Source organism: Pocillopora damicornis, chromosome 8 (genome assembly GCF_964200805.1).
Source record: "Pocillopora damicornis chromosome 8, jaPocDami1.2, whole genome shotgun sequence".
NCBI lineage: Eukaryota > Metazoa > Cnidaria > Anthozoa > Scleractinia > Pocilloporidae > Pocillopora > Pocillopora damicornis.
The window spans coordinates 13,701,496-13,726,438 of record NC_142677.1 but is presented as its reverse complement, the minus strand read 5'-3'; the positions used below and the strand labels follow the sequence as shown (position 1 = coordinate 13,726,438).

The following is a 24,943-nucleotide window of genomic DNA, read 5'->3' as shown; positions in this document are numbered from 1 at the left end:
CTTAGATTGACAGCCCGTGTTCCCGCCCATGAATTACGAGGCAAAATGCATAAACTCGCGTTTCTACACAAAATTCTGAGGGGATACAAAGAATTTTATTTCTGTAATATCCTATTAAGGCAGGAACCCCTCTGTGTGAACTTGGTTATCTTCTTCACTGCGTGATGTCATTCACTGGTTTCCAGCAGGCTCGATATTTTCTTTTTTGTCATCTTAACAAACCAGTGTTTAGATAGTCGAAATAAAACAAGCAGCTGAATTAACTTCATTCTCAATATCTCTGACTATTTACGGAAGGCAGAGTGAATTCTTACTCTTCGAAGTATTTAAGGTAATAGGGAAGTTCATTTCCCTTGCTTCAAATTCATTTTCAGACATAATCACCATTCTAAACAACAACAAAAAAGGAAGACAGGAAAAAGGGAGGAAATAACTCAAATCACACACATCAAAGGAATCCAAATATTCTCGTTGAACTGCAAGGTAAATCTTCCGTCAGACGCCGGTTCCGTCGACTTAGGCTCTTAATCCCCCTTCAGACGCTGTGCCCGTTGACTTAGGCTTTTAATCTCCCTTTTGCAGGCGATGTCTCCGTCGAGTTAGGCTGTTACGCTTACGGCAGACGCTGAGACCGTTTGATGCGATCATCGGAATGACTCCTCCAAAACAACGATGATGACAATGAGTGTAAGGCTTATATGGCTGGCTCTGTATCACTTTTACACTACAATCAGTGCAGGTATTGATAAATGGTTTATGTCAAAATCAACTGCTTGTATAGGGGATACATTTTAATGGGGCAATGGTTTTCAGTACTGCATAGTCTATATAAGGCAAAAAGTGACAGATCGCAATTTTTGCTGGAGTCGACATTAAGGTAATGGAATCCAAACAGAATCCATGCAGAATTGCATGTCTTTCACCGCTGTCGTTTACAAATGCATAACATGGAAATAGCGTAACTTAAAAAGGGCTACAGTTGATAGAACCTTAGCCATGAAGTAGAGGGAGAATACAACCGAAGGAAAGTAGGAAACGAAACAAGGGCCCGAAGTAATTGATATTAGAATGAAACACGAATTTCCCTCGCTGCATGGTTTTAATTGACTTGGTCCTCCTAATTCAGCTCTAATGAAAGTTGAGTAGTCAGTTTTTGCATTCACATTTTTATTCATAAAAATGAAAATCTCCGTTTATTTGAAGGAGTTGATTACGGCGAGCCCTCCTCAGAGCCGCCTTTATGTCACTACGGAGTTAATCATAACCATTACAATTTCCTCAAATGTGACTGGTGCTTTAGCTGATCTATTTTTCACTTATCATGTACAGTTATGAACAGACAGGTGGCCGTTATCGGACACCTGTAATGGGAGAGTTGAAGCATACAATTATACTAAGTCCACTCGACTCGATCCACCAATCACAGAATTAATCAAAATAACCATAGCAACAACCACTTATTCTGAAAAACTGTGTTTTTTCTAAAATAGAGGAATGTTATTTTAGACATTGTCCCTGCCGGAGATGTTTGTCCTAGGTGTATTTTTTCTCGGAAATTGAAACGGTTATGATTAATTGGTAACAAGACTCCGTGACGTCCAACTCTATCTGTAATCATACTCGTGATTGACAAATCGATTTTGTTAATCACTCGTCTGACTACTCGTTCCTATCACCATTATAATCAAAAAGTCGTACAAATGGAACTTCCATAGCAAAGAACATTTTCATCTTATGGCATTGAAAGTGCTTCATTTTCTGACGGCGCCAGACTTTCTCCTTCAGGCAAGCATCCTGGTGAGACCCCTGCCGGAAGGCGCAAATGAATGCAAAATAAACAACGGATCTTGGTAAATTGCGAAACTTCTAAATTTAGGAAAACATTTGCAATTTGAAAGTGTATTTTGTTTTTGCAAAGGGCATGAGAGAAATACATAACTTTAAAACGCTCGTGTAGATCGACATTTGCTCTCATGAACCCGTCTATCTGCTCCGACGTAAAGCAAACGCTTGAAAAAATCAGCTCTGAAATCCTTTAGGGTGGCAAATTTACATATTCAACTCAATCAATAAAACCAGATTATCTTGTAACATAATAATGCAGCTTTTTCTCGTATTTTTTGCATTGTCATCCTACTCCCCCCAAAAAAGTATGGGCGCTGAAAACGTACACTGACGACTTGTTAGTTCTTTCAGCTTGTAAGTTAAAAACAAACATACGAAACAAACGAAAGTAAATCTAAGAAAAGTACTTTCTACCCTACAATTGGATGTTTATATTCTCTACGACGTTCTCTGTCGAACAATTGAAAAAAAAAGGGAACCGGTAACCTGATGACAAGGTCTGAGAACTTGTTGTAATGTAATGTAAGATATGCCTTATTCATCGAACTCATTTCATTTTTTTAGCAGCTGAAGAAGAATGCCGAGTACTGCTTTATTTTAAACCAATGAAAGACAGAACTCTCCTCAATCATGTTATGATAAGAATAGATATACCAAGAGAAGATGTCTGCAGCATCCGATGTTTCCTTGAACCCAATTGCTTGTCTTATAATGTTGGACCGCTGGAACATAGCAACCGATACTTGTGTGAGATCAGCGACTCCACTGACGTACGACATCCGGGAGACTTGGTTCAGCAGTTAGGATTTACCTACCAGGGAATGAAGGTCTGTTCTTCCGTGATCCACTCCCTAGGGAGTCGACTGAAATGTGTCTTACGTTCAAATCTCTTTTTTGTGCTTTTTACTGGGAAGAGAAATACAAAGTAGGTGTCTTAATGTAGCTAGCCGCCACTAGAGGTGTAAGCACGAGGAGGCCAATTAGGTGAGCTCGTCCACCTGAGCAGTGTTTTTAAATGTAACTTTAGGTGTATTACCTTTACTCAAAACTAAAATGTGCCACTTGAAGAGACTCATTGTCAAATCATTACCAAGAGATTTATCATTTTACGACAAACCCCACCAAAAATGATGTATAAATCTGGAATCAATGGACTACCACTCGTTCATTCTACGTAGAACCAGTTTCGTTAATAGGGAACTTAAGCAAACCACGACGGCGGCGGCAGCAAGGACATGGAAAACAAAAGATCTTATTGGCAGAACAATAGCTCGGCACGTGCGTTTTAAAACTTTGTACATTTCTTAGCCGTCCTATGCAAAACAACAACGTGAAATCACCTCAATTTGCGAAGTCTGCGAACCGAAACCGCGTCGGCAAATTATTTTAATTTCCATTTGGAACTCACCGCTTCTTTTATACGTTATGCTGAAGTTGAGGTGTGGCACAGTATGCAGCTATTTTTGAAATTCTAATTAAAGGCAGAGATTCAACTTTTAATCGAAGTCTTCCGTGGCGTTGCCGTCCTGACTGCTTAAGATTTTGCGTTGGACCTAAGTCTATGGTATCTTTGACCAAAAAGACGATGATCCTTAGAGGATTTGGGTTGTGTTACATTAAAATATATCTTGTCTCCCCCACGAGGCTCTGTAAGATTCTTATGATCCTCCCTCCCCCCCTCATGTTCAGTCAATTTGCTGTAGACCACCTATAAGACTCTGCTGGTGACAACACGACAACTACTCCCCCCCCCCCCCCCTCCTTACCCCAGGTAATAGATAATGACAGGTCCGTTAAAAAAGAGTGTTCCGAAGGGTTTTCTGAGAAAATTATTGTTCTTGTATCATCAGAGTCCATGTAACACTGATGTTTGCGGGAAGAATATGACTTGTCAAACGGGTTACACCAGCAAAGGATACCGTTGTATGAAAAACATCACGTCGACGCCATTAAACTTCAGCAACCTAGTTGCCAAAGAACGTACGTATCTTCTCTCCTTAGGTTATTTCTCTTATGATAAAACACGACGACAACGACAACACTTTCAATAAAAACACAATATTTGCTAATCGAGACGGATGGAAACTCTCATCGCGATTGTTCGTTTCTTCCAAATCCAAAGCGTCTAAGTTTTATTCCATGAGCGCATAATTATGTCGCGAGATGCTTTAAATTGCTTGACTGTTAATAGCGACCAAATAAATTTGATTTGGAAAAAGCATAAATCTTCATTATTCACTAACTTGGCTTCATCATCTTATCATGTTATATCTAAAAGTTATATATTCCGTTTCTTTCTGCTCATCATGACGAGGTTAAATTATACGGGACGCAGCCTCTGTGGTTTTTTCTCTACTGTACTTATTCGATATAAATTGTTTTTCCTCAGACTTTCATAATTGTTCTGATGCACCCAACATAACGGGAGTTTACAATACATCTCACCATGAATGGGGCCTTTTTCCTGTGTACTGTGATCAGACATATGATGGAGGAGGTATCTCATATTCTGTATGATCGGTACAAGTTACATAATGAAACGTTAAAAGAAAAATTGGTCTCAATCTGTTCCCAGTCTTCGTTCAGTACTAACTTTTCACTTGATCAGTGCAAATATAACTGGAGAGCGTAGTCAGTGCCTTGTGGAGACTCCGTCAGTAGCTTTTCGCTCGAGCGTATTCATGGAATTGCTAGATCATCCATTCGTTTCACATGGACGATTGCATTTTTTCCACTGGTGTACGTGACTCCCTTTTCCTCTTTTTCCATCACCTGTTATTTCCATTCGCATTCTAAGCTGTCCAACACTGCTGTTGGATCAGATCAGTGATTTTTTTTTTATTTTGTTCCGTAAGCGTTAGATGATGGGAGATTTTTCGAGATGACTTAATTCTTAAAATCTTTGTCTAATAAAATTCTCACCTCACAGGCTGGACGATGGTATTAAAAGTTGTTAGTGGCCTCTCTCCATTGGACGTCGGTGGAATTTGGTCGTCACCCTCCCTATATCATGAAAATCTCAACGAAACCTTCGACCTAACGTCAGCTTATCCAACTCATTACAAGAATCGTATTGTACTGAACTGGAAGAATTTTAACCCTAAAGAGGTGAGGAAGGTTAATGAATGAATTACCCCAAACATTCAGTAGTACACATGCCCAAGTAAAAGCATAAGCTTCATTACCTGCAAATGACGCTTGGTACTGAAAGAGCCTCTGCAATCATTTGGGATTAAAGGCGCATGAAAGACAATGCCAATTGAAATCCTTGAAAAATATTTGATTTATGTCGAAGATGCCACAAATTAATATTTTACCCCGTTGAAAAGTAGTTCACCTTCTCAAATGTTCATGTTACTGAATACGGAACTTGTGCCGGGGGCAGTTTGAGAAACGCTTAGATCTACCATATAGTCAAGCAAGGCATCAAGGGTGAGCTTTTCGGATTACTAAAATACACTGTAAACATTTCTCGTGTACTTAACCCCAGTGTATACTGCTTAATACTTCCTTTACTTTTTGTAACTTCTTCGTGTAATCTTTTAGTCTACTAAAAGGATACAATCTTGCTACGAAAGGGCGACATGAGAGGGGCTGTCACCTGGTATCATTCCTTGACAATAAGGGCAAATTTAATACACTTGGTTATAGTTTATTACATCTGGGTAAGAATACTGTTGAGCGCAGTAGCTAATGGAGTAGTCAAAGGCATGCAGGAACTCAAGCCACCAGGAGATCGTTCAGCAGTCAGGGAACTAATGAAAATTGTGGACTTGTGAACTTTCTCAGAATTTGAAAGTAGCAAATGGATTAGAAACGAGTAATTACTTGAGTGATTAGTATGTTGACAATGATGCGAACTGTTACTAAGGATACAGTATGAAGATCCTATAACCTGGAAAATCTACTCATGTTTTGTGATATCGTAATGTTAAAGTTAACAAAAATTGTCTCTTTACAAAGGGTTAATTTCAGTCGATTTTAACTTCAATGAACCTCAGGTTCGCGTCGTTATATACAAGGAGAGTCAACAAGTCATCTCCCTCAAGTTCAATGCCACTGGTACCGACAACTTGAATTGGTTTTCACATGAAAACCTAATTTACTCACCATGGAGTGATCTCAAGATGTTCCCATCCGTAAATTTTGGCCTTCTGGGTCCCATAGTTTCCGATCGCTTCTTTGAGATAACTGGCCCTTACACTGGTTGTGAAACTGATATCGGTTGGTTGGTAGTTACTAGTCACCCAGTATGTCCTTGGGACAGACGATCACCTCAGCCTAGTATCCAATACAGCAAGCAGCGCATGGCGTCGCGTATGGAAAATTACGGTAATTTTGATATTGAAATATTTTCGGCATTGTATTCTGTTGATAGGGTACCAATAACTAACAAAAAATTCTGTGGTTCAGGTATTACTTCATCTCATGCTATTCGAGACACCAGATTTTATCGCCTCAGCAGCTTTTTTCTTCCTGACGTAGTCAAAGAAGTCAAAAAGATGAACGAATATCTTCAAAAAAACAAAAGTGGTGATCGTTTCAAAATATCTTAAATGGGGCTTGACCCTTTCCCTTCCCTCCCCTCCCCCCCACACTATTCTCTTTAATCATCAAAGGGCCACGGAAAAACGGTCAAGCAAAACACGAAATTCATGATCATGTCTTCTACTAGTTCGCATTTTCTTCCCATTTCCCGAAAATTAGTCTTTACTTATGGAAAGGTCTTGTATGAACAATCCACATTTACTACCTGGTACGTTGTTACTGTACCTGTTTGTTTCTGCTTGTTTTGTTTGTTTCTTAGTATTCACCAACGTACAGACGTACATCCGCACCATTGACTTTTCACATGCGAAATTCTCACTTCTGAATGAATATCAATTTAATTAAAGAATCATTCAGCCTTTGAAAAAAAAGCCTCTGTTATGATTCCATCTCACAGGAAATGTTGGGATTGCAGACGTCCTCGCCGTGTTTGTTCGCTAACAACAAATCATTTAAAAGGCTTAGCGAAACCTTTTCTAATAACGTCTTTACCGTTGTAGAAAATATTCCTGTGTTGGCATTAACTTTGTCTTTGGGGATCGTGATCTCTTGATTATATCTATAGTTGAAAAATTTAGGTTACAGTTTGTACAGTAAATAGTTTAAACCCAAATGTTACAGTTGAAGTTGTCGAAATGTCAGTCATTACTGCCCACAACAGTTTTGTTCAGGACTACTCTCACCCGGACGATCACAACATAAGATCACAGGTCGCAGTTTGAGCAAAACGCTTTTGAACTCAAAGAAAGCTTACTCCTTGAGATACGATTTTATTGAACTTTTATTCTTTGCAAATCCACTGTATCCTTTAAACAGTAAAGAGGATTTATAAGCAATGAAGTACAACCCTTGTAACAGGTTTAATTCAAAACGAATCAGCTGTTAATCAAGTCTACAACTCAAAGCATTAATCTGTCACCACTTACATTTCTGTTCGGTACGAGCTCTCTAAATGTGACATAACATATCAAATAACCACTCATACAAATCCGAGTTGCTTCTTTACAGTCTTAATAATTATTTCAGGATTCTTTTAATCTAACGGATAAACGTCCATACGAAATCAGAAGTAAAAATGTACTTAGAAGGAGTTCATATTATAATTTTGACCGAACTGTTACATTAAGAGGAAGGGTGAAACCTCGTTATCAGCATATGTATATTCTCTATACTGCTCACAATATTTCCTATGATACTTAAAATGAGAATTTATTGAGATTTTATTAATTGCATTGATTTCCTTTTTTTTTCTCATTACATTAATGTTTGATTCTGCAGTGATACTTTAAGGAGAAATTAGATGCTTAAGTTGAAAGGTAGGTCGGTCGGTCAGTCAGTTTGGAGGTCTAAAAATCAATCAATCAATTAGTCAAGTTTTTTCTTAATTTAATTAGATTACGTCTGTTTGCTTTGTTTATTACTTGACTGGCATCTCTGGTCTTCAACGTATGTACGCAATCATCACCTCAGCAACTCCAACATCAGCTTGAAAAAAAAAAGTTAAAATAAACATTGATAAGCAATACGTAGTAAATTATTTGTTTAGATCTCACTAAACAAACCATCATCGTAATAACTATCCGTTCTTAAAGATAAATAGTGTACAAAAACATTAAAAAATCACAAATCAGATTTAGTTTGCTCTAGCCTTGTTAACATTTGCGAAGTTTTGTTATAGTTGACTCCCTCCATCATTGTACAACTTTCTCTTAAGTTTAAACTTGGATCTTGTCCTTGTAATTAACAATTATGATTAATTTCCTTAACCCCAGAATAACAGTGTGTAAAAACGTTGAAGAAGAGGATTTTGTCGAATAATCCCAAGAAAATGTCGATTGGATAATTCGAAAAATATATCATAATATCTGGGGATCAGGTATTGTTATATCTCCATGGTCATTAATTTTAAAATTGAAAGAATATCTACGAAACCATTGGACAGGGTTTTTCAGGGCACATAATCATCACTAACAAACAAACAAACAGTTACAGGGGTATTACAAGATTTTCAGAGGCAATTTCTACCTTGATTATCATTCCATGTGATATTGTGAGTTTTCTTGCTGTATAGTATTCCTGGGACAACACCTTGTCTTCTTTCCCAGCCACAGTCAGGTCCAGTAATCACAAGCCATCCAGAGTCTAGCTCACATCCCCCGTAGCTGGCAGTAATTTCAAAGCTGCGCACCCCATGGTGGCCATCGATGCGAAAGGGAAATATGTTTTTTGCGTTCCTAAGATCAGTCCATGGTGATTGAATAAGATTTTTTTGTGAAAACCAGTCCAAGTGTGTTGTCCCTTTAGCATTGAATATGATAGACACGACTTCAGTTCCATTTGTGTAAAGTGCTACACGAGCCTACAGTGACATAAAAAAATATATATCTTTAACCCTTTCACTCCCAAGGTCTTATTAGTGATTCTCCTTACTATCTGCCATACAATTCTTATGATGTTAGTTCAGAGAATTTGGTATTGAATCAACTAATAATCCCATAATTGATATTCTTCTCTATTCTCATCACCTACCTGCTTGATATTGTATTGATATTGTAAGGAGAAATTCTGTCTTGGCCACTTGTGGGAGTGAAAGGGTTAAATGAATAAAGGGGGTAAAGTTTCTATACAAACCGTGGTGCTGCGTCGGTGCGAGAGTATAACAAGGTAATTTGGTATTATCAACCGAGTTGATGATGTAAAGTGGCCACCGTTAAGAGTTTCAAAGCTGACGTTTCGAGCGTTAGCCCTTCGTCAAAGCGTCCTGACGAAGGGGTAACGCTTGAGACGTCAGCTTTGCAACTCTTAAAAATAACTTCAATTAAGGTCGGTAATTATTGAAATTTATTTTTTCTGATCTTTTTATTGATTTTACTTCGTGTTTCTTTTGATGTTTTAATTCCTTAATTTTTCTTTTTTTGTCTGTTGTTGTCCCTACATACGCGCAAGCAGCCAAGATCTGGGATCTGCACCCAACAAATATGATCATAATTGTTAATTCTCCCCTCTTGCTGCCTCGCCTTTCCTTGTAAATTAATTACGAGAATTTAAGATAAGATAACAATTCCTACCTGATAGATTTGAGTATTCTCATTACCAGTTTGCTGGATAATGTATGGATATTATGAGGAGAAGTTTCATGTTAATCACTTCAAGGGTTAAGGGAGCCTAGCCTAGCCATTCCCACATTTCACAGGTCTCAAGGCAAAAGTAGCCAAATAGTACCCTGTATTACTTCGATGCTCATTATAAACCGAGAAACACGTTACCTTTTAGCCAAGAATGCAACGTGTAATTACGCTGAGTGTAACATCTATAACCATTTTAGAAACTTAAAATTTCCGGGCAACAACTTTAGATGGAAACAAACACTTTCTTCGTGCGAGACTTATAGTTTGGGTTCGAGCCTCAGCCTAAGTCATTTCCCCGGGCTCCTCGACAAGATACTAAACTCTCGCAGGGTAGCAGAAGCCTGTCACGATCACTAAACGAAATTCTGGGTTTAGTTAACCACAAGTATAAAATGTTTCCACGTGTGCAGGAATTGAGACGATGTTAAAAAGAGTCTTAAGAGGCGGCCCAACACAGATGTAGTTAATTCAGGCTAAAAAAATCACAAAAACCTCTAGGCTACGATACTAAACCCTTTTACACCCTAACATCAGTATGCATATTCTCCACACTGTTCTCTCTACATTTCCAAAGGTGCTAACAAGGAGAATTTGTTTAAAAATCAAGAGCTTCTTTAGTTGATGATCATTTCTTTTATTCTCATGACCTTAATGTGCCATTGTGGAGTGATTTTCTATGGAGAAATTAGATACTAGTCACTCTCAGGGGTTAAAGGGTTGAAACCGTGAAGGTGTACAACAGCTTTGGTAAAGCACCAAAAAAAACTAAATCAACAGAATATTCGAAATCAAATATCCCCCTATGTTTTAAAAAGTCTTAAGGTTTCCTTTTCTTTACTTTATTTCCTTTTGCAGATTGCTGTTGAGCGGGAAATTGGCGCACGGCCGGTCATACATCATCTATCTGCGCATGCCTCACACTTGACCAACCGCTGTGTTGAGTTTTCTATAATTATCTCACACCCTATCTAGGAAGATGTAACCCGTTAGGTCAGCACAGCGTGTTAAGCGGTATTTACCTCTTTAGGACTGAACATTTGCCAACTTTGTACTATACGGTTTTTGTAGTTTCCTCGGTAGGATGAAGTGGTATCTAGGACAGCGGTAACATTTTCTGAAATTGTGTCGGATGAATTCCAGAACTCCCCAGCAGAAAATGAAGAATTTATTCCACCAATAACTTTGAATATCATCATCCAACCTTGATTAAAGAACCAAAAAAAGTGGTTTTTAGAAATTTTAAGCTTCTTGCAATCCAAATTTTCCAATTTTGAATTATCTCCATGAAACCGCGATTTGAACGCGTTTTTAGTTTATTTTCTAACCGCTTTTGCCTCATGTTAATTTGTTCCAGCTTACCCTTTAATGGTCTTAAAATTTATGTAAAAGTAAAAACATGAAAGTTTTGCATTTTAGAAACAGTTTCAGACTGAAACAGTCCTAAATACTAAAAACTGCCTACTTCATAACCTTCTCTTGTTTTTTCCGCCTCAATAACTGGATATTACATTGTGAATGTTTTCTTTTGACACTAAAGTTTGCTGCCAAGTGACGCAAAAGACAGAAAGAACAGGATGAAGTCTATGTCAGGCAATTTTGAATAGGAATAGGAAAAAACCGGGCGCGCAGCAAACAAAGCGATTTATTGAGTTGAACCATTTGGTGCTTAAAAACCTTCTTGCTGTAAACTTCAGATTTTTGGTGGCGAGACTGTCTCCAATGCGCTGATTTATCTTGTAATGACTGTTTAGGTATCAACATTGACTATCAGTGAGACAGTGGGAAAGGGACGGAAAATCATCCACCTAGGAACTACAATATCTTAAATCCGCAGGTTTTCGTGACAAAGTCGCCTCACTACCTCAAAACAACGACTCCTACAAAAACCACTGAAGTATCTAATTCATGATCAGTGTGACACATACCTCCACCGTCCGTTGTCTGGTCGCAGTAGACAGGGAAAGGCCCTGATCCGTGATTGAAAATGTTGTAAATCCCAGTTTTCTTGGGAGCTTGAGAGCAGTTCTGAAGCTGAACGGCTGGAAATACTACAAAATACAAAAAAGAGGGGTATGAATCTTGCTATAGGATATTTGGTAAGTTACCGGTTTTTTTGTTTGTTTGTTTGTTTGTTTGTTTTTTTATTTTGTACCATCAGATGAACTATGCCCAGGAGTGGGGAAAAATATATGGATACAATTCTGTAAAGGCTGCTTTAACCATAAAATAAACTTAAGGAAAATCTGCAGATACTTTACAGACATGCAGCGCAATGGCGAATCTTGCATCAAATTTAATAATTTAAACTTACTTTTTTCACAAAATTCTCCAGAGTAACCGCTCTTACAGATGCACTCGAACATCTCCAGTTTGTGTTTGGCGACAACGCAAGCTCCTCCGTTGTGGCATGGATTGGAAGAACAAGGAAACTTTAAAGGAAAAAGGAAAAAGAAACATCACTTACAGCAGTTATTTTTAAGTCGTTTAATGTTGAAATGCTGTTTAATGATAGCGAAAGATCCTTACCTTAAAAGACGAATAGTGATGCCAACTCTTGCTTTCTTTGAGTTTTTCGGGGTCGTTAAACTTGTTGGTGGACAGTAACTCACACCACTTTTTTCCTTCGGCGGCAACGTTCACAGAAACGCAGAGCGGATGGTCAAGACATTTTAAGATGCATTCAAAGTCGTCATATCGTGTAATTATGTCAATTCGGGGTACATTTAGATAATGGAACTTGTCCACTGAAAGCAGATTCTGTCTTGAATTCTGCCCATACGCGGAATCGAAATTAGTACGAGTATCTGTCGGTTGAAGATAATTCTTAAAAGTTAGGATATTCTTAACTGTAATTATTTGGGGGAGAAGAGTACTGATTCCTGCAAACTAGAAACTTTGAATGGGAGTAACTGACGTTTTTGGATAGATTCTTTCCTTTTACCCGAGAAACTGCTGAAATTAGTATTGTTTCTATCAATAACGAAAGTTTACCATGTTTGCCATTATATTACGTGTTCACGTTACCGTGGGAAATCCAGTTTCTCTCTTTGCTTTAAAGGTTACCCCTCATTTTGACGAGTGCCTTGAGAAAAACAAGTTACACGCGATTTTTACATGAAACCAAAATAAACTAAATAACAATGAATAGGTTATGCAATGCAGAATTCGATTAAATTGTAGGCTATTCGACTTTGCCTCTGATCCTTTAAGGCGAATGAAGCTGGTTTACAGAAAAATGACCGAGAGCTATTCTAGCGGATTAATCACAGATTAATTGTGTGGAATGGTGCTCAGGTATTAAACTAAGACATTTGGAGGCCAAATTTTGCGAAGTATTTCTCGTTTATTCTAAAGGAAATCAGTTTTTCTTTATACTTTGAACTCCTTTACGGCATCTTTAGTCTTTTAAGGATGCTAGAAAATTGCCTCTTGATTGCAATCGAGGCAGATGTGATGTTTAGACCAAAGAAGCCATACGTTGTGTTGAAAACCGCTTCTGAATTTACGTGGTGAAAAAAAATATGTCAAAAAATTAGATTCCGTCAGAGATTAAATCCAAAAATATAAATATCGTGGAGGCTTAACTTGTTATAATAAAGATGTTTTGTTTCGTTGATGGTATCACTATAACATGAAAACAGGATAATGTAAATTCTTTTTTTTTGTTTTTTTTTTTGTTTTTGCAACCGTTGACTTGCTGAGTGCTTTTACGCGTATGTAAGAATTATTTGTTGAGGAAATGTTTGACTCGGTTTAGTCTAAATAGCTGCAGGTAACCAACGGTTTTGTTTAAAGTTGGAAAATGCGCATACAGATGTTACACACCTGCGGGAATCACCTGAATTTGTACCCAAAATTGGCTTGAAAAGTTTTTCTTTTCACCCTATTTCGGAATGATGATGTTCAATAACATGTTTATGTCAGGAGAGGAACTGCTTGCATTTTCTCCTAAAAATATTACTTAGTTACGAGACATCCATCTACAGAATTGAACGTTAATTATAAAATTGTTAACATGTTCTTTTAGGCTTAAGTGAGGCAGATGTGATGTTTAGAGTACGTGGTGAAAAAAAAAATATGTCCAAGTTAATAAAAGTTTATGACGCCCTAAAAATTAGATTCCCTTAGATATTAATCTAAAAAGGTAAGAAACGAAGAGGCTTCACTTGCTATAATAAAGATGTTCTGTTTTGATGGTGGTAAATAACATTACATGACAATAAGATAATGATAAGTTTTTTTTGCAACAGGTGACTCGGTAATTGCTTTTTCGTTTACGTAAACAGTATTTCCTAAGGGAATTTTTGACTCGGTTTAGTTTAAATAGCCGCAGGTAACAAACGGTTCTGTTTAAAGTTGGAAAATAAGTATCCGGTGTTACTCACTGGCGGGAATTACCTGAATTTGTACCCAAAATCGGCTCGTAAAGTTTTCCTTTTCACCCTATTTCAGTATGATGATGTTCAATAACATGTTCATGTCAGGAGAGGAACTACTTGCATTTTCTCATAAATACCTCACTTAGGTTACGGAGACATCCACCAACGAAATTGAATGTTAATTAAGAAACTGTTAACTTGTCCTTTTAGGCCTATATTAATTGTTTTTACAAGGCTTTCCTACGTTGCTGAGCCTTCAAGTACTGCAAAGTGGAATAATTGCCACCTCGGTAAATTCCTTCATTTGTGAGATTTGAAATTTTGCTTGTAGTACTCCTCGTAAAACTATTCTGGGTGAATGGCAGATAAAAGTTCATCATGTTCTTTTTTTAAGTGCTTCCTAAGTGCTTTTTCGTGTATGTAAACATTAATTTTTGGGGGAATTTTTATCTCGTTTTATTTTAATAGCCGCAGGCAACTAACGGTTCTATTTGAGGCTGGAAAAAGCGTTCCCAGATGTTACTCACCGGTGGCAATCATCTCAATTTGTACCCAAAACTGAATTGGCTCGAAATTTTTTTCTTTTCACCCTATTTCAGAATGATGATGTTCAATAACATGTCTATGTCAGGAGAGGAGCTGCTTGCATTTTCTCATAAATATTTTACTTAGGTTACGGCACATCCATCTACGAAATTGAGTGTTAATTAGGAAGCTGTCAACTTGTCCGTTTAGGCTTATCTTATTTGTTTTTACAAGGCTTACCTACGGTGCTTAGCTTTTAAGTTCCGCAAAGCGGAATAATTGCCTCTTTGGTAAATTCCTTCATTTGCAAGAGTTGAAATTTTGCTTGAAGTACGCCTCATAAAAATAATCTGGGTGAATGCATATGGCAGATAACAGTTCGTCATGTTTTTTTAATGAGCAAATGAGGTAGCACACTTGGGCTCCAACTTCTCTAAAATTATTAAAATATACTATCCTCCAATTATAAAAGATAAAACAGAAATGTCTGGATGTGCTCTTCGGTAATTTGTTGCGATTTCTTACGGTGCGATTTTATCGCATCGCACTTTAATTTTTCCCATCTTCAACAGTTCACGAAACACATACAGCTGGTTATTTAAACAAAGTTTATCCTTTGTTTAACAAAAGCGAGTTCTAAGCCATCTTCTATTTGGCCGAACCTTTCATCTGAACTTTTATTTTTGTGAACAGTGTCAGAGGGCCGAAAGCGAATAGTGGAAGGACATTCATTCAATTAAATCAATCCCCCTATAGAGAATCCTCGAAATCCAATGATTAGGTAAAACCGTGGTTTCGGTTAGTTTGGCATCGTGCAAATAACCGGCCCATTATGTCAAAGAACAAACAGCAGTAAATGCTAACGTGCTATTTCCATCAGAAAATTGAAAAGCCGCCATCTGTATCTTGCAGGAAATATTGAAAACACGATAACAATGAAACCGTTGCTTTATTTTCTGTCAATCGTGCCTCTTTTTTTACGGTAGTAGTGAAAGATTCGATTTCTCAGTTTTCATTTGTCAAAGAACATACGTGAATAACCAACCTTGTGACCAGGCAATCTTGGGTATCATTGAACACAACTCCAGTAACAGGAAACAGATCCAAGTGAAAGGCATGGCACAAAGTCATACAGACATGGAGTACAAACTGAATTTTTCCCACCTGTACTAAGCGTGATATTAGCTTCATTTAACTTCTTGTTTACTTTTCAACCTATAGCTGTCTAGAGTTCTGTATATGTGCCTTTTATGGTATAATTTTATTGAACAAGAAGTCTATGCAAGGAATAAATATGAGGAAAATTCAAATATTAATTTTACAGAATGCCAAAGCGTAAACTCCGTTTCCATGGCCAGTTTCGCTAAATAAAGGCTGCAAGGATGAAAGGCCATTAATTTTCAAGGCTATTTCTCTTACTAACTTTACACCTATCCACCGCTATCGAACTTATACAAAGTTGTTTGAAATTCCCATCTTATTTAAAAACTAACACAACAACTACAACACTGTGTTAATTAACAAATTGACAAGAATATTAATTATTTGCGTTACGAAGCTAAGCAGATATTTTATTCCTGCACGTTCTGAATGGCAATGTGTGTTTATCAGTGAGTGTTTCGATATGTCTTAAGTTATGTGTTAACTAATTTCAATAACGGTATATAAGTGTTGAGTAATAAGAACTAAGAGTTAGTCCGTCGGGTCTGTGAACACATCTGGAAGGGCAACTAGCAGCAACTTGATTATTAGTTTCAAGTTCTCGATAAGATGCATTAAACCTCGAACGCCATGAAAAGTAGTTCCTTAGAGAGAGCGAAACGCGCGTCAAAAGACGGTATTGCATTAGTATCGAAAAGAATAAAAGCCATTAAGCTATTTAATAAAAGCGAGTTTCGTTGGCAAGTTACGGTCAACGAATATCTCTCTGACAGGCTCGCGTCAAATTCTGATGACGAAAAGAAAATGTCTCGAGCAGAGAGAATACGGCGGATAAAGATAAGCGTCGTTGGCAGTAACAAGCCACTTCTTCTTCAAAACCAACGAGTTACAGTCAAGCACCTTGGTATGATTTTGCAGTCATTTTGCGTATAACGTTAAGGCAGAAGTTTTACTTCTCAACATTTCATTCAGATTATTCATTGGCTGGCATCCTCGGTCTTCAACGTACATACACAACCATGACCTCAGCGCCCCCGACGTCGGCTTGAGAAAAGAATATAACAAAAAAAACTAGCGATAAATAATACATAGTAAACTATTTATTGAGATCTCATTAAATATATTGTTAACATAATACATAATCCATAATTAGAGATAGATGGAGAAAAGAAAACAAATAAAAAGTTAGCAAAAGTGACCTTTTCCGAGTGAAACCGGATTTAGAGCACCGGCCTTTTAATCATCGGAGAGGTTAAATTTCAGATGACTCGTACAGTTATTACACTTCTCCTCTCAATTTCCTACCGGAATTTTTCCCAATAATTAACAATTGCAATTAAATTCTGACACTCGGATTAAATAAAGAGGGGGAGATGGGAGCGCTGAAGCGTCTTAAAAATATCACTATTACACCATATTTAAGAAAGGTCGACATGGCAATCTGGCGAGTACTCTCCATTTGACACAGCGAGACCCTCCCCCCCCTCCCCCCACTCCATCCCGCTTCAAAAATCCTGGTCACACGCCCTTGAAGAAGAAAAGGAGATTGCCGAGTTATCCAAGGAGGAGTCGACTAGAACAGTTACGACTATCTCAGCAAACCATTATATCTGCTTTAATAAAAAAAAAGAAATAAAAAATGAATGACAACGAAACCATTCCATTAGGTCTGTTTAGGAAATATCTCGTTATTTCCCTGATTTGATAACAAAAACAAACATACAAACAAACAAACAAAAACAGTAATAAAGGTGTTCCAAGATTTCATACATCAATTGTCACCATAGCAGAAGTATTTCAAGAATTTTAATTTCAATTTCTACCTTGGACATTATTCCATGTGATGTTGTGAGTTTTCTTGCTGTATAGAATTGCCGGAACAGGGTGAAATCTCTCCCAGGCACAGACAGCTCCCCCGATCATAAACCACCCAACATCATTGGGGCATCCTACGTACTTAGCTGTAATTTCAAAGTTTCGTGCACCGTGATGTCCATTGATTCTAAAGGGATATATGTTTGTCGCACTCTTAAGATCTGTCCATGGTGATTGAAGTAGATTATTTTGTGTAAACCAGTCCACGTTAGTTGTTCCTCTGGCATTGAACTTCATAGACATAACTTCTGCCCCATTCGTATAAAGCACTACACGAACCTAAAGTCATACAAGAAAATTATCTGTTGTTTACATATCAAATATATAAGCATGGGATAAGATAAGAATCGTTACATCGGGGAATTTAAAGAATTGTTGATCAATTCTTATTGTGTTTTTACAAACTTCTTTTCAGTACCACATGCCATGGCTCTATGTAAACTCGAGAAGGCAAAGTTTTGAGCCCGAAGTTATTGTATCGGCTTGGTTCTAGTATCACTTTGTCTTTGGCACTGCAACCCTTGCTTTTCAATCGTCCTCGAAGCATTAAAAGCTCCCTCACACCCTGAGTACTTTTTAACGTAATTTCGGATTGAGCAATTTTATTTCAGATCAGAATTTTCTTTGAATATTTTATATCATTGTGGTTTGCATATTTTGTTGTGGTTTGACCTTGCGACCGGTCGTTGTTTCTCTTGCGAGAATTTCACAATTTTAAAACATAACTCCTTTTCTAAGAACTATTCTCCTACAAGGATAAACCATAAGCACTTTCCTTATACCTATTCCCAAGACGATACACTCTTAAGGTTGGGGAAGTAAGGTAAACAAAACAACGTAACAAATAGGGATCTCATTGCATGGCCAGTGATATTACTCTCTGAAACAAATTGTTTTGGTTTATATTCTTTTATACCATTTATATTCTATTTTATTCTATTCCTTAATTCCTTTCAAAAGAGGCAAGAGCAGTTTAGAAAAGTACCTGCTTGGTTTGCCTTTAGGAACATGATGAACATCATTTGGAAAAGTGTTTCGTAACAAAAAATTTGAAGACAAGTTTCCATTAGGTGGAAACCTCAGGTTAATGAGAAAAAAAATTGTTGTGATCTAACTGCCAGTGATTTATTTTTACAGGCCATTTCTAAGGAAATACATTGACATTACATAAGAAATTTGTAAAATAAGGTGCACTTAGCCTAACCCTCTGTGGTGTAGATATATTCCGGACTTACCTCTTGAGGGCTAAAAATTTGCCAACTTTGAACGATACGGTTTTTGTAGTTTCCCTGGTAGGTTGAAGTGGTATCTAAGGCAGCGATAACATTTTCTGATAATGTGTCGAATGAACTCCATAACGTGTCAGCAGTCGGAGAGGAAGAATTTCCTCCAATGTATTTGAATATCATCGTCCAACCTTAAAATAGAAAAAAATTGTCCAGGTTAGTGAAAATTGCTTGTTCCTTTGGAAAACTCTAGAAATAGTTTTTATAATTGACTGAATGGACATGACCTAAGTCCACGGACCTTCCAAGCCAAGTGAGTTAGCCACTTCTAAATGAAATATTTTTTGGGGAAAAAAGGGGGTTAGTTTGGAGAGAAATTGTGGTGCTGCGTCGGTGGGAGAGTATAACAGGGTAATCTAATGTTGTCAACTTAGTTGAAAACGTAAATTGGCCAACTTAAAGAGTTTAAAGGCTGACGTTTCGAGCGTTAGTCCTCAGTCAGAGCGATACTGATGACCCTTACTCGAGGGTCTCAATGTGTTGATTGGTTTTACGTCTAATGGTTAAGCCTTGGCCTATTTACGGTTAACGGTTTAAATTTGCCAATTTTATACGCCTAACGGCTGAATTTTTGACCGTTTTACTCCTAACGGTTAACCCATCGAGATCCTGCTTTTTAGTTTGACGTACCACCTCCATCACTTGTCTGGTCGCAGTACACTGGGAATGAGTCTGATCCATGGTTGGAAATTTCGTAGACTCCTGTTTTCTTTGGGGTTTGGGAACAGTTCTGAGGCAGAATGACTGGAAAAATAAAATTAGAAAAGGTTCCTATATGAGTCCTTGCACACGATGCAGAGATCTATAGGTCTCTCTGCTGTACTAGACTGTCCTGGCATTCTCATTTTACAAGTCGGAAACGAAATGAGTGGCTTTTTTGGCAGTCTAGATGAAAGTGTATTTTCATCAAATTCAAATACTTTTTGTGTAGAGCTTTTATATATGATTTCGATACGTTGGCACGAGTGACTCCCTCACTACAAGTCGTATCATAATAACTCTTGTTCTCTAAATCGCAATGAGTCGGTTCGGGATAACCAAAAACATACTAAATTGTGTCCGGATTGGCCATCGAAAACCTAAGTAAAAAGGAAGTTTTTCGTTATACACAACTAACATATTTAAACATAAAGTCAGTGACTTTGGAGAATTTCGGAAATTTATTTAGGCAGAAAAACAAGAATACCAAGCATAAAAAAGCAGGAAAAAGTGCATTACTTGATGAAAAAGCTACAAAATACCTTGGTTACAATTCTCTCCCCTGAGTCCTTGTGTACAGACACAACGGTATCCTTTTGAAGTAAACCCAGCTTGACAAGTAGAATTTTTCTGACATGAGCTGCTTCCACAAGGATTCTGCAATTAAAAAAATAGAAAGGACACAGTGCCTTTCGTTTGTTATATGCTAAGAGCACGTGTGCTTCTTGAGGGATTACTATCATTATTACTGCACTTACTGCAGTTATTTTTAAGTCATTTAGGTTGAAAAGCTTTTTTTAATGACAAAAAAAGATTCTTACCTGAAAAGACGAATAGTGATGCGAACTCTTGCTTTCTATGAGTTTGTCGGGGTCGTTAAACTTGTTGGAGGACAGTAACGCACACCACTTTTTTCCTTCGGCGGCAAAGTTCACAGAAACGCAAAGAGGATGATCGAGACATTTCAAGATACATTTAAAGTAGTCATATGGTGTAATTAAGTCAATTCGGGGTACATTTAGATAATGGAACTTGTCTACTGAAAGTAGATTCTGTCTTGAATTCTGTCCATACTCGGAATCCAAATTAGTATGAGTTTCTGTGGGTTGAAGACAATTATTATAAGAAACGTACTGATTCTTGCAAACTAGAGACTTTGAATGGGAGTAACTGACGTTTTTGGATAGATTCTTTCCTTTTACCCGAGGAAGTGATGAAATTAGTGTTGTTGTTTCTTTTCATATTACGCGTTCACGTTACTGTGGGAGATCCAGTTTCTGTCTTTGCCTTAAAGGTTACTTCTCGAGTGCCCTCAGAAAAAAAAATTTACACGATGTTTCCCATGAAACCAAAATAAAGTAAATAACAATAAATAGATTATTAAATGCAGAACACGATAAAACTATTAGCTATTCGACTTTGCCTCCTTGAAGGCAAATGAAGCCGGTCAACAGGAAAATCACCGAGCGCCATTCCAGCGAATAAACTACCGATCAATTCGCTGGAATGGCGGTTAGGTATTGAATTAAGGCCAAATGTTGCGAAATGTTTTCCTTTCTGATTACAGCTGAGGCAGATGTCACGTTTTGACTAAACATCTCATACGCTGTGTTAAAAAACGCGTTTTTTTTCTCGTGGTGAAAAAAAAATATGTCAAAGTTTATGAAAGTTTATGATGCCCTAAAAATTAGAGTCCGCAAGAGATTAATCCAAAAAGATAAAAATCGGGGAGGCTTAACTTGCAATAAGAAAGATGTTCTGTTCATTGGTGGTAAATATCATTAGAAGATGAAAACAGGAAAACGTAAATATATATGTATATGTGTAATAGCCGTAAGTAACTAACGGTTCTGTTTGAAGTTGGAAAACGCATATACAGATGTTACACACCGGCGGGAATTACCTGAACTTGTACCCATAATTGGCTTGAAAAGCTTTTCTTTTCACCCTTTATCGGAAAGATGATGTTAAATAACATGTTTATGTCAGGAGAGGAACTGCTTGCATTTACTCATAAATACTTTAGGCTACGAGATATCCATCTGCGGAATTGAATGGTAATTTGCATTGAAAATTGTTAACATGTCCGTTTAAGCTTATCTTATTTGTTTTCAAGGCTTTTAAATTCCACAAAAAGCGAAATAATTTCCAATTTGATAAATTCCTTTATTTGTGAGAGTCGAAATTTTGTTTGTAGTACGCCTCCTCAAACTATTCGAGGTGAAAGGCAGAGAAAAGTCCGTCATGTTTTTTTAATGAGCAAATGAGTTAGTTCACTAAGGACCCACAACTTCTCTAAACTTATTAAAATATACCATCCTCCAACTGTAAAAGGTGCTATTTCCATCAGGAAATTGAAAAGCCGCCATCTGTAGCTTGCAGCAAACATTGGAAAAACATTAACGATGACACCGTTGGTTTATTTTCTGTCAATCGCGCCTTTTTTTTTTTTCGAAAGAATCGATTTCTCAGTTTTCATTTCGTCAAAGAACATACTTGAATAACCAACCTTGTGACCAAGCAATCTCGGGTATCGTTGAACACAGCTCCAGTAACAGAAAGCAGATCCAAGTGAAAGACATGGCACAAAGTCATACAGACGTGGGGTTGTACAAACTGAATGTTTCCCAGCTGTAAAACGCATGAGATTAGCGTCAATTAACTTCCTGTTTACTTTTCAACCAATAGCTGTCGAGAGTTCTGTCTATTTACCTTTTACGGTACAATTTCGTTGCACAAGAAGTCTATGCAAGGTATTAATTAAATATGAGGAAAATTTTAAATGTATTTTTAACAGAATAGCAAAGCGTTTAAACTCCGTTTCCATGGCCAGTTTTGCTTAATAGAGGCTGCAAGGATGAAAGGCCGTCAATTGTTATTGTTATTTCTCCCGCGAACTTCACACGTCACCACCGTCATCGAACTTATACAAAGTTGTTTGAAATTAGTAGTACGCCTCGTCAAATTATTCTGGGTGAACGGCAGACAAAAGTTTGTCATGATTTTTTAATGAGCAAATGAGTTTATACACTAAGGGCCCCCAACTCCTCTAAACTTGTTAAAATATACAATCACCCAACTGTAAAAGATTAAACAGAATAAATATTTTTAAGAGGAATACCAAAGCGTTTAAACTCCGTTTCCATGGCCAGTTTTGCTCAATAGAGGCGACAGGGATGAAATGCCGTAAATTGTTAAGGTTATTTTTCTTGCCGACTTATTTTTTTTACAGATTACTTAAGCGTTTAAACTCCGTTTCCATGGCCAGTTTTGCTCAATAGAGGAATTCAAATTTATTTTTAAGGAATTTTTATTTGAAGTTTTATGAAATTCCCATCTTATTTAAAAACATAACACAATAACTATAACACTGTGTAAGTGAACAAATTGATAAGAATATTAAAATATCTGCGTTAAGAAGCTGAGAAGATATTTTTTCCTGCACGTTTTGAATGGCAATGTGTGTTTATTAGTGAGTGTTTCGGTATGTGTTAAGTTATTTGAATAGCGGTTTACAAGTGTTGAGTAACAAAAATTGAGAGTTCGTCCGTCGGGTCTATGAACACCTCTGCACAGGCGTTAATGTTAAGACGGACGAACGTTTAGCATCTCGCTTCACGAACACAGCAGAAGATGGTGTAGCCATATTGGATCCATTGCGATCCATCCATTATTCAAGCAATCACATCTGCTATTTCGACGTCGATCGGTTCTTTAGCAGAAAACTTAATGTGGTCGAATCTAAGCTAACCAGATTTGCTCAAAGTTTTTCTGAAAGTAACAGCGTTGCAGTTGAGCAAGCCGTAAAAAAGGCTCGTCGTGAGAACCATGCTTGCATCTGGAAGGGCAACTAACAATGACTTGATCATTAGTTTAAAGTCCTCGATAAGATGCATGACGCTTTGAACGCTCTGGAAAATAGTTCCTTATAGAGGGCGGAACGCGCTTTAGGAGAAGGTACTGCCGGCTTTTGTATCGAAAAGGATAAAGGCCATAAAGCTATCCAATAAGAGCGAGTTTCGTTGGCGAGTTACGGTCACAAATATCTATGTGGCAAGCACGCGTCAAATTCTGATAACGAAAAGAAAATGTCTCAAACAGGGAGGATAGCGGTTAAGGATAAGCGTCGTTGGCAGTAACGAGCTAGTTCTTTTCGGAAACCATCGAGGTCAACAGTCGAGCACTTCGATATGATTTGTAGGATCTTGCGGTCATCTTGCGTATAACGGTTAAGCAGAATTTTTATTTCTCAACATTTCATACATTGCTTGGCATCCTTGGTCTTCAACGTACATACACAACCATAACCTCAGAGCCTCCGACGTCGGCTTGAGAAAAGAATAAGACAAAAAAATTAGCTGATAAATAATACGAAGTAAACTATTTATTGAGATCTCATTAAATAAACGATTATCATAATCCATATTTAGGGAAAGATGGAGAAGAAGAAAAGAAATGAAAAGTTGGAAAAAGTGAACTTTCCTGAGTGAAACCGGTTTTTGAGCACCAGTCTTGTAATCATGGGAGACGTTAAATTTCAGATGCCTTGAGCTGTTATTACACTTCTCCTCTTAATTTCCTACCGAGATTTTGCCCCAGTAATTAACATTTGCAATTAAATTCTGACACACAGACGAAATAAAGAGAGGGGACAGGGGGACAGGGCGTCTTAAAATGCCACTATAACCTATTCATGGAAGGTCGACATGGCAATCTGGCGAGTACTCTCTATTTGACACAGTGTGACATCCTTCCTCTTCTCCCCCCCCCCCCTCCCTTTGAAAAATCCAGGTCATCTCCTTGAAGAATAAAACGAAATGGCCGAGTTATCCAAGCTGTCGACTAGATCAGTTCAATGATTATCTCAGCAAAACGAAAACAGAATTATTATTCCATACCGTTTCATCTGCTTTAATGAAAAAAAAAACAAATGAATGGCAACGAAACCATTCCATGAGGTCTGTTTAGGAAATATCTTGTTATTCCCTGATTTAATAACAAAAACAAACAAACAAACAAACAAAAACAGTAACAGAGGTATTCCAAGATTTCTCACATCAATTTTTACCATAACAGAGATATTTCAAGATTTTTAATATTAATTTCTACCTTGGACATTATTCCATGTGATTCTGTGAGTTTTCTTGCTGTATAGAATTGCCGGCACAGGGTGAAATGTCTCCCAGACACAGTAAGATCCTCCGATTATAAACCACCCAACATCATTAGAGCATCCTGCGTACTTAGCTGTAATTTCAAAGTTTCGTGAAACAGAATGGCCATTGATGCGAAAAGGTTTTAAAGTTGTCGCATTCTTAAGATCTGTCCATGGTGATTGAAGTAGATTATTTTGTGTAAACCAGTCCACGTTAGTTGTTCCTCTGGCATTGAACTTCATAGACATAACTTCTGCCCCATTCGTGTAAAGCACTACACGAACCTAAAGTCATACAAGAAAATTATCTGTTGTTTACATATCAAATACATAAGCATGGGA

General features: G+C 37.5%; 4 protein-coding genes across 5 annotated transcripts; 1 reads left to right on the top strand and 3 right to left on the bottom strand.

The window, feature by feature from the left end:
- The first annotated feature begins 226 nt into the window (after positions 1-226).
- LOC113679951 (uncharacterized) lies at positions 227-8,025 on the top strand. Of its 2 annotated transcripts, none has more exons than XM_089214131.1 (8): positions 227-483; positions 583-739; positions 2,410-2,672; positions 3,696-3,825; positions 4,235-4,342; positions 4,775-4,953; positions 5,847-6,177; positions 6,791-8,025. In XM_089214131.1, exons 2-8 carry the CDS (start codon positions 673-675, stop codon positions 6,832-6,834), a joined length of 1,122 nt encoding a protein of 373 aa, XP_089070257.1. In that variant the 5' UTR covers positions 227-483; positions 583-672; the 3' UTR covers positions 6,835-8,025. The 2 variants fall into 2 exon arrangements, with proteins under 2 accessions (XP_089070257.1, XP_089070258.1); XM_089214132.1 differs by having other exon boundaries at positions 229-331; positions 2,413-2,672.
- On the bottom strand, positions 7,144-15,730 carry LOC149041480 (uncharacterized). The gene is made up of 7 exons (XM_089214143.1): positions 15,471-15,730; positions 12,048-12,325; positions 11,833-11,950; positions 11,447-11,569; positions 10,541-10,722; positions 8,419-8,752; positions 7,144-7,878 (listed from the first exon to the last, which is right to left on the bottom strand). Exons 1-7 carry the CDS (start codon positions 15,541-15,543, stop codon positions 7,835-7,837), a joined length of 1,152 nt encoding a protein of 383 aa, XP_089070269.1. The 5' UTR covers positions 15,544-15,730; the 3' UTR covers positions 7,144-7,834.
- Positions 15,671-22,028, bottom strand: LOC149041479 (uncharacterized). The gene is made up of 6 exons (XM_089214172.1): positions 21,956-22,028; positions 20,268-20,362; positions 19,989-20,103; positions 19,378-19,491; positions 18,697-18,878; positions 15,671-17,740 (listed from the first exon to the last, which is right to left on the bottom strand). The coding sequence occupies exons 1-6, from the start codon at positions 22,026-22,028 to the stop codon at positions 17,399-17,401; spliced, it is 921 nt and encodes a 306-aa protein (XP_089070298.1). The 3' UTR covers positions 15,671-17,398.
- An 864-nt stretch (positions 22,029-22,892) lies between these two features.
- LOC149041478 (uncharacterized) lies at positions 22,893-24,925 on the bottom strand. Its single transcript, XM_089214168.1, has 2 exons — positions 24,556-24,925; positions 22,893-23,774 (listed from the first exon to the last, which is right to left on the bottom strand). Exons 1-2 carry the CDS (start codon positions 24,848-24,850, stop codon positions 23,731-23,733), a joined length of 339 nt encoding a protein of 112 aa, XP_089070294.1. The 5' UTR covers positions 24,851-24,925; the 3' UTR covers positions 22,893-23,730.
- Positions 24,926-24,943: the final 18 nt, after the last annotated feature.